We start from the raw sequence: 15251 nt of genomic DNA on the forward strand, positions 1-15251 counted from the left end.
TTTGACTTACAGCATGCTGCCCCAGACGTCACTGGGGTTATTATATACAGTATCTGCACAAAATTATCTTTCTAAAATTGAAACAATTCTGAATTCTAAAACACATCTGGCCTAAGGGGTTTTACTCTCCCTAGGGCTTCTGATAAGAGATTGTGCACTTGTATTTCTTCAAGTCCTTTTTGTCCAGCAGGAATTCCAGAGATTTGAAGTTCATGGCCATGGTGAAGCCAGAACTCCCCATAAAGAGCCCCTGCATGACCACGGAGACACAAATGTGAGAGCACCAGCATTTTTATGTGAGGCAGTCTTTGAACTTCTCCTGTTGCAGAGCACTGGACCCAGCTTGGCTGGGGAACCTTCCAGAGCATCATGATATAATCTGGGATATGGTATGACCAACTTTGACAACGGCGGCCAAGGGGGACAATCGGACTGCATTGACCTGCAAAGCAAGATAGTCCTTGTTGCAGCTGCTGGGCTGTGACCCTGAGCCTCTGTCCAGCTGTCAGTGCCCAAGTCAGGTCAGGGTCTGACAGGAGGGAACAATTCTCCCAGCAGCTGGGGGCAACCCAGGAATGGGAAATCCAGGGTGAGGACACGCAGAGTCCAGGCCAAGAGGTGGGCAACAAGGTCCAAACTTTAGCCAGAGGGTTCAGAGAGGGACCCAGTCCCGGAGAAAGGCACAGCAAAGAGCAAGCACAGTCTCAGTCTGAGAAGCTTCAGAAAGGACATTTCCAGAGGGTTCTGTCCTCACTAGTGCTGGACAGAAGTAATAATTTTTGCGTATGTTTCCCGAGTCTCCATTTTCCTTAGAAAAGAAATATGTTGTTGTTAGCAAAGAAACAACTTGAAGAAAGTTTGGAACATAGAATGAATGCTCCACATCATGTGTCATCGGGGAAATGCAAATTAAATCAACCATGAGATCTCACTGCCTCCTACTAGAGTAACCCAAATCCAGAATGCTGTCACCAAACCACTAAACGCCAGGTGTGGGGGACGATGTGGAACAAGAGGGACCCTCACTCGCTGCTGGTGGGAATGCAAAATGGTGCAACCACTTTGGAAGACCGGTGGCGGTTTCTTAGAAGACTGAACCTACTCTTATCATATGATCCAGCAACTGTGCGTCTTGGTATTTACCCAAAGGAGCGGAAATATGCGTCCGTACAAAAACTTCCACGCAGACGTGTATAGCAGACTTAGTCATAATTGCCAAACCTTGGAAGGAACCGAGATGGCCTTCGGTAGGCGAATGGACAAACTGTGGTCCAGCCACCCGACGGAATGTTATTCAGCACTAGAAAGAAATGAGCTGGGAAGCCATGAAAAGGCATGGAGGAAACTCAAACGTGAATTGCTGAGTGGAGATAGCCAAGCTAAGAAGGCTACGTACTGTGTGGTTCCAACTATATGACATTCTGGAAAAGGCAAAACTGTGGAGATGGTGAAAAGGTCAGTGGTTGCCAAGGGGTGCAGCGGGAGTGGGATAAATTGGTGGAGCACAGAGGATTTGGGGGACGGTGAAAACACTCTGTCAGATACCGTCGTGATGGACACATATCATTATACATTTGTTCAAATCCATACAAATCTACAACACCATGAAGGAACTGAAATGTAAACTGTAGACTCTGGGTCTATGGACTTAGTGTAGTTTCCTCATTTATAACAAAAGCACCCCTCTGGTGGGGTGGTGATAACGGGCGAGGCTGTGCATGGGTGGAACAGGGGGGTTATGGGAAATCTCTGTACTTTCCTCTCGATTTTGAACCTAAAACTTCTCTAAAACATAGCCTTAAATAGAATGTAGGGGTTCCTGGGTGGCTCAGTCAGTTAAGCATCCAGCTCTTGGGCTCTTGATTTCGGCTCAGGTCATGATCTCACAGTTCATGAGTTCAAGCCCCATGTTGGGCTCTGTGCTGACAGCATGGAGCCTGCTTGGGATTCTCTGTCTCCCTCTCTCTCTCTGCCCCTCCCCCACATGCATACACATGCTCTCAAAATAAATAAACAAACAGTAAAAACATAGAATGTGGAGGAACACATTCACTCATACTTTTCTGAGTTCCCTGCCTCTCTTTCTTTATAAGCATGTTTTTAATTGGCATAGCATAGAGAAATGCTCTTTTCCCTTCACATTAAACATAACCCACTTCTCTCCTTTTCACCAAAGCAAGTCAGGCTTGACCACCGGCTCCACTTTCACTGTGATCCCTGCCCCTTCCCCCATCATTCTAGGGGCTTTCCTGTCCCTTTGTCCCTTTCTGTGGTCGCCCCAGCTGATCCCTGCATAGCACAGATACAGCACTCTCATTGGTGGAGGGTTTTTCCAGAACAACCACAGCCCAGGTGGTGAGATAGCCCAGGTGGTGACTGCAGCAGGTGCCCCAGCTTGATCCCCCCGCCCTCAATGTCTCTAATGAGCCGGAAAACAGAAGGAAATTAACTTCACAAAATGCAGACGGCATTCTCACGATTGGGGTCTGTCCTTTTTCTCAAGACATCCTTAATCCCTCCTCCATTTGTTCCCTCATCTTATTCCACACCCGGCAGAATGGACACCAGAAGGATGAAAAAACCTTTGTGCCTACCACCCTTAGGTCATAGCAAGGTGACCACGTCCCCACACCACCCCACCTTTAGGAAAGGAAGCAGCTCACAAAAAGCTAAAAACCTGAAGTTTTAGCTGAAATAAGCATCAGCTTTTGCTTTCTGCTTTAAAACAAGTCTGCATTTGCTCGAAAACTTCTAGTTTGGGTTAAAGGCACAGGCTCTGGGGGCGCCTGGGTGGGTCAGTCGGTTTAGCGTCTGACTCTTGATTTGGCTCAAGTCACAATCTCACAGTTTGAGCCCCTTGTCGGGGTCAGCGCTGACAGCAAGGAGCCTGCTTGGGATTCTTTCTCTCTCCCTCTTTCTCTGCCCCTCCCCCACTTGCACGCTCTAAATAAATAAATAAATAAATAAATAAATAAAGTTTATAAAAAAGAGGGTACCTGGGTGTCTCAGTCTGACTTCGGCTCAGGTCATGATCTTGTGGTTTCTAGGTTCAGGCCCTGCGTCAGGCTCTGAGCTGACAGCTTGGAGCCTGGAGCCTGCTTCGAATTCTCTGTCTCCCTCTCTCTCTGTCTCATTCCCACTCGTGCTCTGTCTCTGTCTCTCTCAAAAATAAATAAATATTTTTAAAAAAAAAACCTTAAAAATAAAAGGCAGAGGCTTTGGAGCCATAGCACAGGGGTTTGCATCTGGCTCTTCGGTTTGCCAGCTGGGACCCTGGACAAGGTACTTCGCTCGGTTCTCAGCCTTGGTTTCCTCACAGCCTTGATGTAATGATTCCATGCATTTAATAGAAATCAAGTTCTTAGACCAGGGACAGGCACCCAGTAAGCACTACTGTGTTAGCTCTTATTACTTTAATATGAAAATGCATAAAATTAGTTTCTTGCTAGGTTACTAAACTTCCCGAATCCCTTGTCTATCCTGATCAGATCCGAGCAAAAGAACGATGATCCCTAGAGATATACCATGTTCTAGAACCCTTCATACAATACTGATGACCCCATGTTATAGAGCATGGAGGTAGAGAAAAGTTGACCCCAGAGCAGCTCCAGCCCAATCCCTGCAGCTGGGTGTTCAGTGCCAACCGGCCCTGTTTCCTCCTGCACCCACTGAGGCTGCAACCCTTTTGCCTGGCACCAAAGCCCAGGCCAACCTTGCCTGACCGCGGGTTCTTACCATGGTTTCTCACTGCTCCAGAACACCCTAAGGGTAATCGTGCCTTGACTTATCACTAAGGGAGCCTTCCACAAAACTGATATTTTGAAACCTCCCTTTCAATGCACCATAGTAAAAGGGAGACTTTCCTTTCTTTTGCAAGGTGGGAGGAGGACTATTTTGAAGGCAAGCCCCTTCTTAGACAATTTTAAGAAAGTGCAAATATGGAATTTGAGGACCTAGATACCAGTTCCCCTAAAACTAGGCTTGTGCACATACTTCTTGAAGTCTTCTGCTACCTACAAGGGTAGATATACTCTGTTTTGTTTTGTTTTTAAAATTTTTTAATGTTTATTTTTGAGAGAAACAGAGAGTGAGAGTAGGGGAGAGGCAGAGAGAGCAGGAGACACAGAATCTGAAGCAGGCTCCAGGCTCTGAGCTGTCAGCATGAGCCATCAGCACAGAGCCCGATGCAGGGCTCGAACTACAAACCATGAGATGACCTGAGCTGAAGTTGGACACTTAGCTGACTGAGCCACCCAGGCGCCCCAGATATACTCCATTTTGAAGACTGCTGTTCTCGAGTACAATGCCCTGAATGCAGTAGGCATTTACAACATGTACCTTTATTTGTCTTGAAGAAGAAACAACAGAATCAAAAGTTCAGACACAAGAAACCCAGGGCAGGTTTGAGGGACAGAAGGCAGTTGGCTGTGGTTGAAGTCACAGGTATAAGCAGAGAGAATCCTAGGACGCAAGGCTGGAAGAGAAGGGGAGGGGGCAAAGTGCTAGGGCCCTGAATGCCACACTAGGGTGTTTGGGCGTCAGTCTTTCCGTAGTCGCTGAGGAGTCTTAATTAAAGTAGAAGCAGCAGCTGTGGGATGACTGTAAGAACACTTGGTTAGGAATCAGGAGTCTTGGGTTCGTTTTGCCTTGGTCACTGTGGGACATCAGGGAAGTCCCTCTGAGGCTTCATGTCTTTGGCCAAGTGGCCTAGAAGCAGAGCCTGAGACACGAATTCAGATGCCTATGACGTGCGTGCGTGGGGGGAGGGCTCTCGGAGGAAGGGAATGTGGGAAGCATGCTGAAGAGGAAGTTGCCAAACCAGGCTGTGTCTCAGGCGACGACCTTGGCCTCATCCACAGATGCTCTGGGTGTAACTCCCACCACAGCAGAGCCCTCCCTGAGGAAGGGGCCGGGCTTTGGAGCCTGCATGAGCTGTTGGCCACCATAACCTGCAGGCATCTCAGGGAGAGGTGCTCCCGTCAGCCAAAGCTGGCCTCCAGAGGACACAGGCAGGAGCCTTCGTCACTGCTGCCATCATCACGGTGGCGGGGGTGGGTACGCGCGGTTATTTCCAGTATCTACCGTATAAAACAGGCATAACACGCTGACCTCACTGAGGTTGCGGTGGGAGCCAGAAAATAGAAATTCTAAGCTGGGAAGTGACAACAGTGGGGTCGCAGAAGTGTGGCTAAGTGGCTGCAGGGCGGTAGTGTGCTGGGGGGGCCAGCCCGGGTCGGTTCACAGTTCACGAGAGCCGACTGCCGAGTCTTTAAGGATCTCGGCAAGCTGGTGGTAAAACACAGCCATTAAGACCAAATTAAATTATGTAAGCTTACGATTAAATGACGGTATTAAACGCAATGGTAAAAAATAATTCAAAACTCATTTTAGTGCTGTGATCTTGAGGTCATTTGCCTCCACTGTATTGGTCCCGTGGAAATATTATGTAATAGTGAGCTACTGCACATCGTTTCTCACCCCCGTGTTCAACGACCGAGTTGGAAAACGCCACAGATCAGGGCTTCTCTTTTTTCTCAGCGAGCGAACCAATTATTAAACATTTACCAGCGAGCGCATTGTGGCTTCAGAGCAACTCGTTCTCCCCCAGCCCACAAAGATATGCACACAATGGCCTGTTTAAGAGAAGGTTCTCTCTGCAGCCAGGAGAGGGGTGGGTGTTTCTTCTGGGAATTTTAAAGCCGGGTGTTAGTAAGGGAGGAAACACTATGGAGGGAGGTTGGGGTAGGGGGTGGCTCTTCTCCTCTCCCAAGCACACACCTTTGCAGGTAGGATCTACCTGGTCGTGACACTTCGTCCCTCTGAAGCCAAAAGAGCTCATGGCCCGGGAAAATTTCTCAGGTGCTTGGAACAATGTTAAATTATGACCATTTATCAATTCACTGAAAACGCGCTCGTGTGTCTGATAGGGTGTGGTACTGCTTATATGGGCCCCGGCTTCAAAGAGGGGGTGAATGATAAGACTCTTTCCAAGCCGGGAAACCCCTAGCGGGAAGATAGCATTTTCCCCAGCTCCTAACCCTTAAAGAACCGAAGGAGTTAGTCCCTTTGGAGCCCTGAGGAGTAAGATTTAATTATTAAGGCTATTGTATTTGTAAAGCCATTGTTATTTAACAGACAAATTCTTTGTTGTAGATGAGTTCTTAGAGAACCCTTAAAAGGACGCCTGCGCAAACACTTATGAAGCTGTGACAAATCTTCTTGTGTTTAGAAGCACACACTATCCCCTCTGTCCAGGCAGATCCACTCTCCTGGGTCCACCGTCCGGAGGAAGTAGGGAGGTGGGAGGCCACCCGTCGAGCACTGAGCTCAGGTGTAAAGCTTACAGACAGGAAATGCAGATGCTTATTTAAAACATCCTCCTGCTCACCTCCCAGGGGTTCTGTGCTAATAAATTGGCATTAATAAGATAAACTAATTGGGGGTGGCCTGGCTCACAGGCCAGGTTCTCAGCTGCTACCTCCTGGCTCCCGGCGCTGGCTGCCCGCGGGAATTGTGCTGGGGGGGAGGGGCGGGGTGGGGGATGGGGCAGAAACAGAGGAGCCTGGTGTCTGGGGCACAGGGCCCCTGGCTTGCTACAAAGAGCAAGCAAAGCCTCCTCTGCCGTTCCCCAGCCTGCTGAGTCTGGTCCGGTGCAGAAGGAGGCACTCTTAACCACTTGGAGGTGTAGTTCCCTCAGGAGAGTAAAATCATAGCCCGTAGGCAAAGTAACGTCTATTTCAAATGTAAGTGAGGAAACATATTCGTTTTCAGGCTGTAAGGACAACCAAACCTCTCTCTCTATTTTTTCCTTTGGTCGGTTTAATTTTTATATATTTGACAATACCTAATCCTAATCTATTTCATTCAGACCCTATTTATTCAAGGGGGCGTTCTTTATAGTTGCTAGATGGTCGCACGTCTGCCTTACACTATAAATATCTGTGTGATTCTTTGGCCAGCAAGTAGCACAGCACCGCATTGAGGGAGGTCCTCTGAATGACACACGCTGAACAGTTTTTTATTTTAGTTCATTTAAATTTAAATGGTCACATGTGGCCGGTGGCTGCCCTCATTACACAGTACGATCTGTGTTCGTAACAGCTCTGCTTTGATTCGGACATTCATTCACCCATTCAAACAACTATTTACGGAGCTTCAGCCCTGAGCAGTGTGCTGTGCTAGGCTCTTGGACACAGGATTCCCTGCTCCGAGGAAACTTCCAGTCTAGCAGGGGAGGTACGCTTATAAGGAAACACTGCGTGTTAAGTGCCGGGGAGGAGCACTTTTGGGGGTGCGCTCACTGCTGCCCGGATGAGAGGCTGGGTCCAGCGGAAGAATGGGGTTTTTCCCACAGGAGTGATGTTTAGGCTGGATCTTAAAATAGGAGTACACCACAAAAATGAGCGAGAGGGTTCAGGAAGAGAAGTTGTTTAAAATCTTACCCGTTTGATCATGATGACACAGATACCTTTGGGGTTAGCAGTGCCTGGGCACTCTGGAGACCACTCACACAAATAAGTTTGCAAGACAACTGCAAAAGGAAAAGCTTTTTTGACAGGGGTTTTCTGAATGCCAAGATTCCCGGCTGGGGAGGGATTGTGTTCATTCTCCCGTCTGGGGACAAGATCAGGAAGCAACCTGCCGCGAAGATTCGTTCCTAAAGGCTTCTGGAAAACCTGTGTGGCTCATTCGGTTAAGCGCCCGACTTCTGCTCATGTCATGATCTCATGGTTTGTGAGTCTGAGCCCCGTGTCGGGCTTTCTGCTGTCAGCATGGAGCCCGCTCGAGATCCTCCACCGCCCCCCTCTCTGCCCTTCCCCCCTCTGAAAAAAAAATGAACATTAAAAAAACAACCCGAGGTTTCATACATTTGGAGAGAGAAAGAGTCTGAACCTGAGGCTGCCTTCTTGCCAGTTGGCTGGCAGGAAGTAGGAGAGAGAAATGTTGTCTGCCTTCCCTACTATTACTGGTAGACAGGTGCAGGAGAGAATAGCTTCAAAAAATCCTTACCTCTCTGATACATTGATGCAGGTGAAATTTGCCCCAAGTGATCATTGCAGATAGTCTGTACAGGGGGAAATATGCCCTGTGTAAAAGCAGGCACCAGAGTGGCTCCACTTGGCCTTGCCCTCAGAGCAGGGACAGGGCTAAGATGTGCCTAAACGCAGGCTGGTTACCTGCTGTTCCAGGGCCTCTCCTCCTCCCCACCTGCCTCCTCGTTCACTGCCCAGTCTACTGGGAATGGAGTTTCCCCTGCGTGGGGTAGAGACTAATTCCATGTACTTGGGAAGGGCTCTGCATCTGGGAGCCCACAGCTTGAATGTGTGTATGTCTTCTCAAGTGATCTCAGAGGCTCAGTTCTGCCCTCAGCACTATTGGGCAGGAAGCTAATCCAAGGGAGATATTATTTTTATTTATTTAATTTAATTTTTTTTTAAAGAGAGAGAAAACAAGAGTGGGGGAGAGGGCAGAGGGAGACAGAGAGAGAGAGAGAGAGAGAGAGAGAGAGAGAGAGAATCCCAAGCAAGCTCTATGCTCAGCCCAGAGCCTAACGGAGGGCCAGATCTCATGACAGTGAGATCATGACCTGAGCCCAAATCAAGAGTCAGATGCTTAACCCACTGAGCCACCCAGGTGTCCCTATTTTTTATTTTTTAATTCCAAAGTAGGAAGTGGGAAAGCAGGTGGAAAGATGCTCTCAAGCCTGGAACTGGGTGGGGGCAGAAAAGGCTAGGTACTTAAGAATGTGCTGGATGTGGGGGCAATAAAGGGATTGTGGAAACATGAGGTCTCCGTACATGCCACTGTGGAGGACCACCAGCACTGTGGAGTGGCCAAAAGGGAGAAGGATCAAAGCTAGTCTCCTGGTTCCTTCCCTCCTTCCCTTAATTCTGTGTATAAATTGAAATGTGATCTTCCCTCCTGGCCTACAGTGAGCAGGGAGGAGATGCTGGGTAGGAGACAAGGGAAGAGTCTTGTCTATCAGGGATCCTAGCTTCTTGGAGGACCTATAAGAAACTGGGGCTTCTGGTAGCTTCTCCCCTCAGCTTTCTCTGCACTTGCTTTCTTGCCATCTTGTGTCGTGAGGGTCAGAGATTCCTGGGACTTTCTAAAATGTGTTCCTTCTATTTTCCCTCTGAGCATGCTACTCAGCTTGCTTTTCTATGTCCTCATTCAACCACCTTGCTATCGCTGAGTGTGGCCATCGCTCTGTTCTTGTTCTTCCTCATGGTGCCAGAATTTCTTCCCTTCGGCACTTGTCCACGGTGGATCAGTGTAAGAGAAGAATGAACTGGGAAGAGGCCACATGCTGGAGTCTCTGAGATCTTTGAGCAAATCCCAATACACCCCTTACCGTCTTCAAAGTTAGGGAGAAACCCTCAAGACCACCCTCATTTCTGACAGTGATCGCAGGCTTGGGCATCTTCAAAACCATGTTCAGGTTCAATAATTATCTAGTGGGACATACAGAACTCACTGGAAGCTAGAGTCCCCACAGTTATGCTTTATTGCAGCAAAAGGATACAGATTAAAGTCAGCCCAGAGGAGAGGTGCATGGGACAGCATTCAGGAGGGCTCCACTGCGGAGTTTCCAGTTGTCTGCCCCCCGAGATGTGTAGACAGCAGTACATTCCAGGAAAGATGTCTGGCGATATGCACAGAGTGTTGCCAACCAAGGAAGCTCACCCAAGCCTTAGTGTTCAGAGTCTTTACCAAGACTAACCAAGCTACACCCATGTAGCTACACTTAGTTTCTAGCCTCCCTGGAGGCTGAGTTGATACATGCCCAAAGCCCCCACCACAAATCACATTGTTAGCATAGACTGTTGAGTGTGGCCTCAGGCCCCCAGGTAAAGACACTTTTATTAGCATATCCCAAGGGTTCAGAGATGACATCCCAGAAACCAAACGGCTAAGCTAGACTTCCCTTTGGGCAAGGTTAAGCTTTTGCCACATCTCATCTGTGTGATGTTGAAATTTTACTAACCTCACTGGGCCTCTATTTCTTTATCAGCAAACTGGAGACAATGACCACCAATCTTATTGGGCTTTTGTGAGGACTAAGTGATATGACAGATGTAAAAAGAGAGCTGGTATATGAAAGGGTTCAACAAAAATTAGGTCCCTCCTGGTTTCCTCCAGGTTCTCATCTCCTAAATCGGCCCAGGGCGTCATTCCCTCTTTCTTCTTCTTCCACCCCTTATACCAATTTGCTTTTATTTTTACCCCCAGAAAAGGGTACTACCCTACGTGTTGTTACTAAGCTGTTCTTTTAAAAGGGTGTGTGTGTGTGTGTGTGTGTGTGTGTGTTACTTTTTAAAAATGGCTCCATACTTCTCCATTGCACCAGCATACTGGATCATTGCCGTCTGCGTGGGCTGCACAACATCCCGATGCACATGCATCTTTGTGACTTGTGTTAGTGTTTCTGCAGGCTGCATTTTTGCACCTCTACCCAAAATGCATGAAGCAGCATGTGCAGGAGGGTGGCTTGGAGGGCATAACAGACACTGCTGCGGCCCAGTCCTGTCCCTTGTCTTTCATCATCCCTGCCCATGCCCAGTGTCCCACTGCATCTGAGATTCAGTGCGCGGGGGCTTTCTCTTGGCCTGAGTCTGGGGTTAGGCAAGGCTTGTGCCATTGCTTGGGAGCAGTGAGACGCTGGGGAATGTGAAAGTCATTGGTGACTTACCATTCACCATGAGAGAGGACACAGCGAGTGGGGTTTCAAGGCCAGGGTCAACAGAGTCCATGCCCGTTAGAGTTTCAGCCAGAACTCAAAAATACAAACCCAGGGAAGAAGAGGAAGCAGGAAGGCCAGATGAATGTCTGGAAAGAAAAAAGCAACCACTGTCTGCCCTTGGCACTGAGTAGCTTTGTTCCTGACACACTAGTAGAACAGCCTGCACCAGATCCAGGCCTGTCTCTGTCCCCAGAGTCCATCACCAGCAGGTGGTGTCCCTCCCCTGGTCAGGACAGGCCAGTGGCTGGGGACACTGAGGCCAAGGAAACACCTGCTTCTATCCTGTCGGGGCATCTGGCAGCCTTGGATGCCCATCAGGCCTGGACTTAATTTCTTTACACTAAGGCCATGAGATATGAGCTCCAGTTCCGTCTCAACCACCGAATCACTGCATGATTTCTATCTGCGTGATCTTCTTGCACGGACTTGGTTTTCTCAGCTGCTAAAAAAATGAAGCAAAGGAAGAGAAAGCTGGGCAGTAACTAACATTTGTGCAGAGCATTTAGTTTACAAAGTGCCTTATCTCCTTGGCGCTCACTTTATCCCCACTTTCCATAGGAGGAAATATGTCTTAGAGGGGTTAGGTGATCTGACCATGTTCACCCTGCTGGTCGGCCAGGACCTTCTTGGAAAATCCTATGTTTCTTCAACTGACCACACTGGAAGATTCTAACTTTGTAAGTCTAAGATTTTTAGGGCCTGCCCTAAAATAGCAAAACAGTTTTAAGTAGGAGTTTTCAGACACATCTGGGCTTTGAACCGTTACTTGGGCAGGTTACTTGGAGCTTTGGTTTTCTCCTCTCGAATCATAATAAGGCAATATTTATTAAGTGTTTATTATACGACAAACACTGTGCTACATGAACTATTTTGCTTATCCTCACAACACCTCTATGAGGTAATATAATTATCCCTGTTTTACAGATGAAGAAACTGAGGCTTGACGATACCAATAGCTGTGTAGTGGGAATAGAGAAACCAAGAGAGACTGGGACTTATCAGAAGGCTCTAGAGAGAATCTTCAAGTAGATAAAATTTATAGACTCTCTGAAAGTTCTGAACATATGGATATAGACAATTGATGAAGAATTTAGTGTTGAATTGTAACTGCTGTATGTAAGACAAGTAAACAAAACACGATAATTCTTAAGTCCAGAAAACATAAAAAGTTTGCAGGAAATGAAAAGGTCGGTTGTGAATAGGATTTGAGTAGTCATAATGAATACCTTTTTAAATGATTTTTTAAAAATGTTTATTTATTTTGAGAGAAAGAGAAAGCGTGAGCAGGGGAGGGGCAGAGAGAGAGGGAGAGAGAGAATCCCAAACAGGCTCTGCACTGTTGCAGAGCCTGACATGGGGCTCGAACTCACAAACCCCGAATCATGACTTGAGCTGAAAATCAAGAGTCAGATGCTTAACTGACTGAGCCACAAGTTCTTGGTTTGAGTTGGTTCTCAAACCAAGGACTAGTGATCCACTTTAACAACCCTAAAGTGCAGGCATCCCTGGCAGCAAATACTTTCACCATCACAGGCCATGCTGAGACAAAGCAGCTGACAGAAATGCTCCCCACTATCTCAAATGAGGCTTTAAGTATCTTTGGGCTGAAGCTCTGCCCAAACAATCTGTGGATGGAAAGGCACCACTTGCTACTGGAGAGGATAATGATGATGAAGGTCCAGATCTCGTGGAGAATTTGGATGAAGCTTCCAAGAATGAAGCACACTGAATGGAGTCAACTTCTGAAGAAGATAAAAGTTGGAGAAGTTACTGGGAGCTGCTATTGTATATGATGACTGCTTTTTAAAAATTTTGTTCATGGATCTGATAAAATCTGGATCTCTAATATTTTTTAAGCCCAAGACCCTTGGACACTGCAGCTCTTTTCAGTTTTTGCTTATATACAATTCATTCTTCGCAGCTAATTAAGCTGAAGAAGCCCGGGAATAAAGTTTGAAACAACATTAATAAAGTTCTTTGCCTAGTTAAAAAGAAAGAAAGAAAGAAAGAAATCTCATAGAATAATTTGACTCTGATTCAGCTACATGCTTGTATAGCTTTAATTATATATATATATTTTTTATAAAAAAATTTTTTTTACGTTTATTTATTTGTGAGACAGAGAGAGAGAGAGAGACAGAGCATGCGCGGGGGAGGGGCAGAGAAAGGGGGAGACACAGAAGCCGAAACAGGCTCCAGGCTCTGAGCTGTCGGCACAGAGCCCGACGCGGGGCTCGAACTCACGGACTGCGAGATCATGACCTGAGCTGAAGTCAGGCGCTCAACTGACTGAGCCACCCAGGCGCCCAACTGTAATTATATTTTTTAAAGAAATGAAAGGGAAATCAGCAAATTGCCCAAGTTGACCCAGATCCGATGTGGTGGAGGTAGGGTCTGAACCCTAGCCAGCTACCTCTAGAGCTGATCCCACAGCCACTATGCAATACGGCCTATAAAATATCTACCTGCTAGCACTGTAAAAAGCAAGTGACTGATATATACAAGAAATTGAGTGCTTAGAAAGGGAAAATTATCTTCTTTCTCCCACTGAGCCAGCCATGTGGACACTTCCAGTAGGGAAGGTAAGGGGGGATCTTGTCCTAGGTGCAGGCCTGAGGGGCCCTCGTGCTTTGAAGCACCTTCCTCCAAGTTTCCTAAGTGTCCCTCCAGTGCCTGGGACCAACTGGGGTCAGTAGTGTCATCTGGATGGGGCGCCTCAGTTTCCAGATTCTCCCCTTCGGAGAGTTTTCCAACCCTGTACATTCTCTCCCTCTCCACACAGGGGTTGACCAGAAGCCCCAGGTTGGCCAGGCCCCCAGAAGCTCTGGCTGCCCCAGGTCATCCCAGGGCCTTGTGGTCAGGCCCAGCTCCAGGAGGTAGACTACTTCATTCACAGGATTACATGAGGCCAGTCTGCCAGAAGAGTCCTGAGAAACAATTTTGAGTGAAATCAAATTGTGTGTATACACAGGGGCCCTGCAGAAACGTTTGCCCAGGGTCCCTGATGCCCATGGGCAGCTACGCTTTGAGGCCCCGCCATTTGGACCTTCCTCCGTTTCCCATTGTCTTTACCCAATAGCTCTGGTTGCAGATCTCAAAGCAGCCAACTGAAGAGTTCAACATTTTGTCAGTTACCTGGAGGATTCCATCTACCATTAGTGGTCACTCATCCTTTCTGCAAGCATTTATGGAGCACCTACTCTGTGCTAGGGCTGGGCAAGCATGGGGAACAGGATGAATTCCTGCTCTCCCACCTCCCACAAGCTGGAGAGGAGACAGGCAGGTAGGTGGGGACAGTGCAGTGAAGGTAGTGACAGGGCAGGAGCCGTGGGAGCAGAAAAGGCAGTTGCATGTGGCCTCGAATGAGACCTCAGAGGGTGTCTGTGGAGGGAACTGTGGTTCAGGTTGGGGGACGGGACTGGAAGCTACCAAAACTAAGGTTTTATGATTCCTCAGTTCAGATCTGTCCACTGTTTCAGGTAATAGCTGTGCTCACGTCTCCGCCTGTGTCCGACACATTCTCCCTGTCGGCCCCAGAAGGGACCCGAAGGGATCATCCAATCAACTTTTCATTGTTCGGTGGAGGACGGTGAGGAAGTGCCCTGCCCTTGTGAGAGAATTAGTCACGGCACCGGGACGAACACTGAGATCTTGGGCCTTCCAGTCATCGGACTTCTTCCACCCTATCTCAAGACTGGGACAGGGCCTGAGCCCCCAGAGCGCAGGACACAATCTCCTATTTTTAAACGACCACGCAACCCCCGGAAGGAGTCACAACTTTCTCACGTCCTCAATTCGGGATCCAACAATCCTTCTATCAACTAACGTCCCTGGAGAGGCTACCACAAGCAAGTCTCCCTGGGAACACAGGCTCTCAGGCCCATTTCCGCCTCCAAGAAGTCACAGCCCGATGGTGGAGGGGGCATATACAGGACAAAACGTGATATCTTGGGGGCTTCAGTTATGATCATTTTCAATGCCAGTGGGCATTTTTTTTTTTTTTTTTTTTTTTTACCGGCACGGGCCCTGCGAATCGCTCCGCGACGCTCCAGGCGGGGCCCCCCCGAGCATCTTGCCTCCTCCTCCGTCCAGGTCCCCGCTCGGCGCGCGAAGGGAGGGGCGCGAGGGCGCGCACGCAGGGTGTCGGGGGCGCGCCGGCCGTCCGGGGACGCGCACGGGCTGGTCTCTGCCCTAATGCGGCGGCTGGCGGCGAGAGGCGCTGCAGGGGACGCGGGGGAAGTGGCGGCGCCGGCGGCGGACAGCACCGACTGCGCCCGGGGCCGGCACCCGAGCCCTCGGAGGTAGGCGAGCGCGGATACCGGAGAGATGGGGGTGGGGTAGAACGGGGGTCATGGAAACCCAGCTAGCGACACCCCCTCGTTCCCGCCCTCCTCTGTCCGTCTCCATCCCCCGACCTGTCCCCATCCCCCTCTGCTCACATCCCCGTCCTTTCTCATCTCCACACCGTCACCTGCCCTGAATCCATCCTGTTCTGTGGATATCTGCA

The 15251-nt window shown here is 48.6% G+C and overlaps 1 protein-coding gene and 1 pseudogene across 2 annotated transcripts in view; both read left to right on the forward strand.

The window, feature by feature from the left end:
• Positions 1 to 1002: 1002 nt before the first annotated feature.
• Positions 1003 to 12473, forward strand: LOC125155062 (transcription factor BTF3-like; annotated as a pseudogene).
• A 2465-nt stretch (positions 12474 to 14938) lies between these two features.
• Positions 14939 to 15251, forward strand: part of NFASC (neurofascin) — a 182938-nt gene continuing 182625 nt past the window's right edge. For both annotated transcript variants that reach the window (XM_047840931.1, XM_047840930.1), the window contains exon 1: positions 14939 to 15045. In XM_047840931.1, the coding sequence (XP_047696887.1) occupies positions 14939 to 15045 (107 nt within the window). The remainder of the gene's footprint in view (positions 15046 to 15251) is intronic.

The sequence above is a fragment of the Prionailurus viverrinus genome, chromosome F1 (genome assembly GCF_022837055.1).
Source record: "Prionailurus viverrinus isolate Anna chromosome F1, UM_Priviv_1.0, whole genome shotgun sequence".
Taxonomy (NCBI): Eukaryota; Metazoa; Chordata; class Mammalia; order Carnivora; family Felidae; genus Prionailurus; species Prionailurus viverrinus.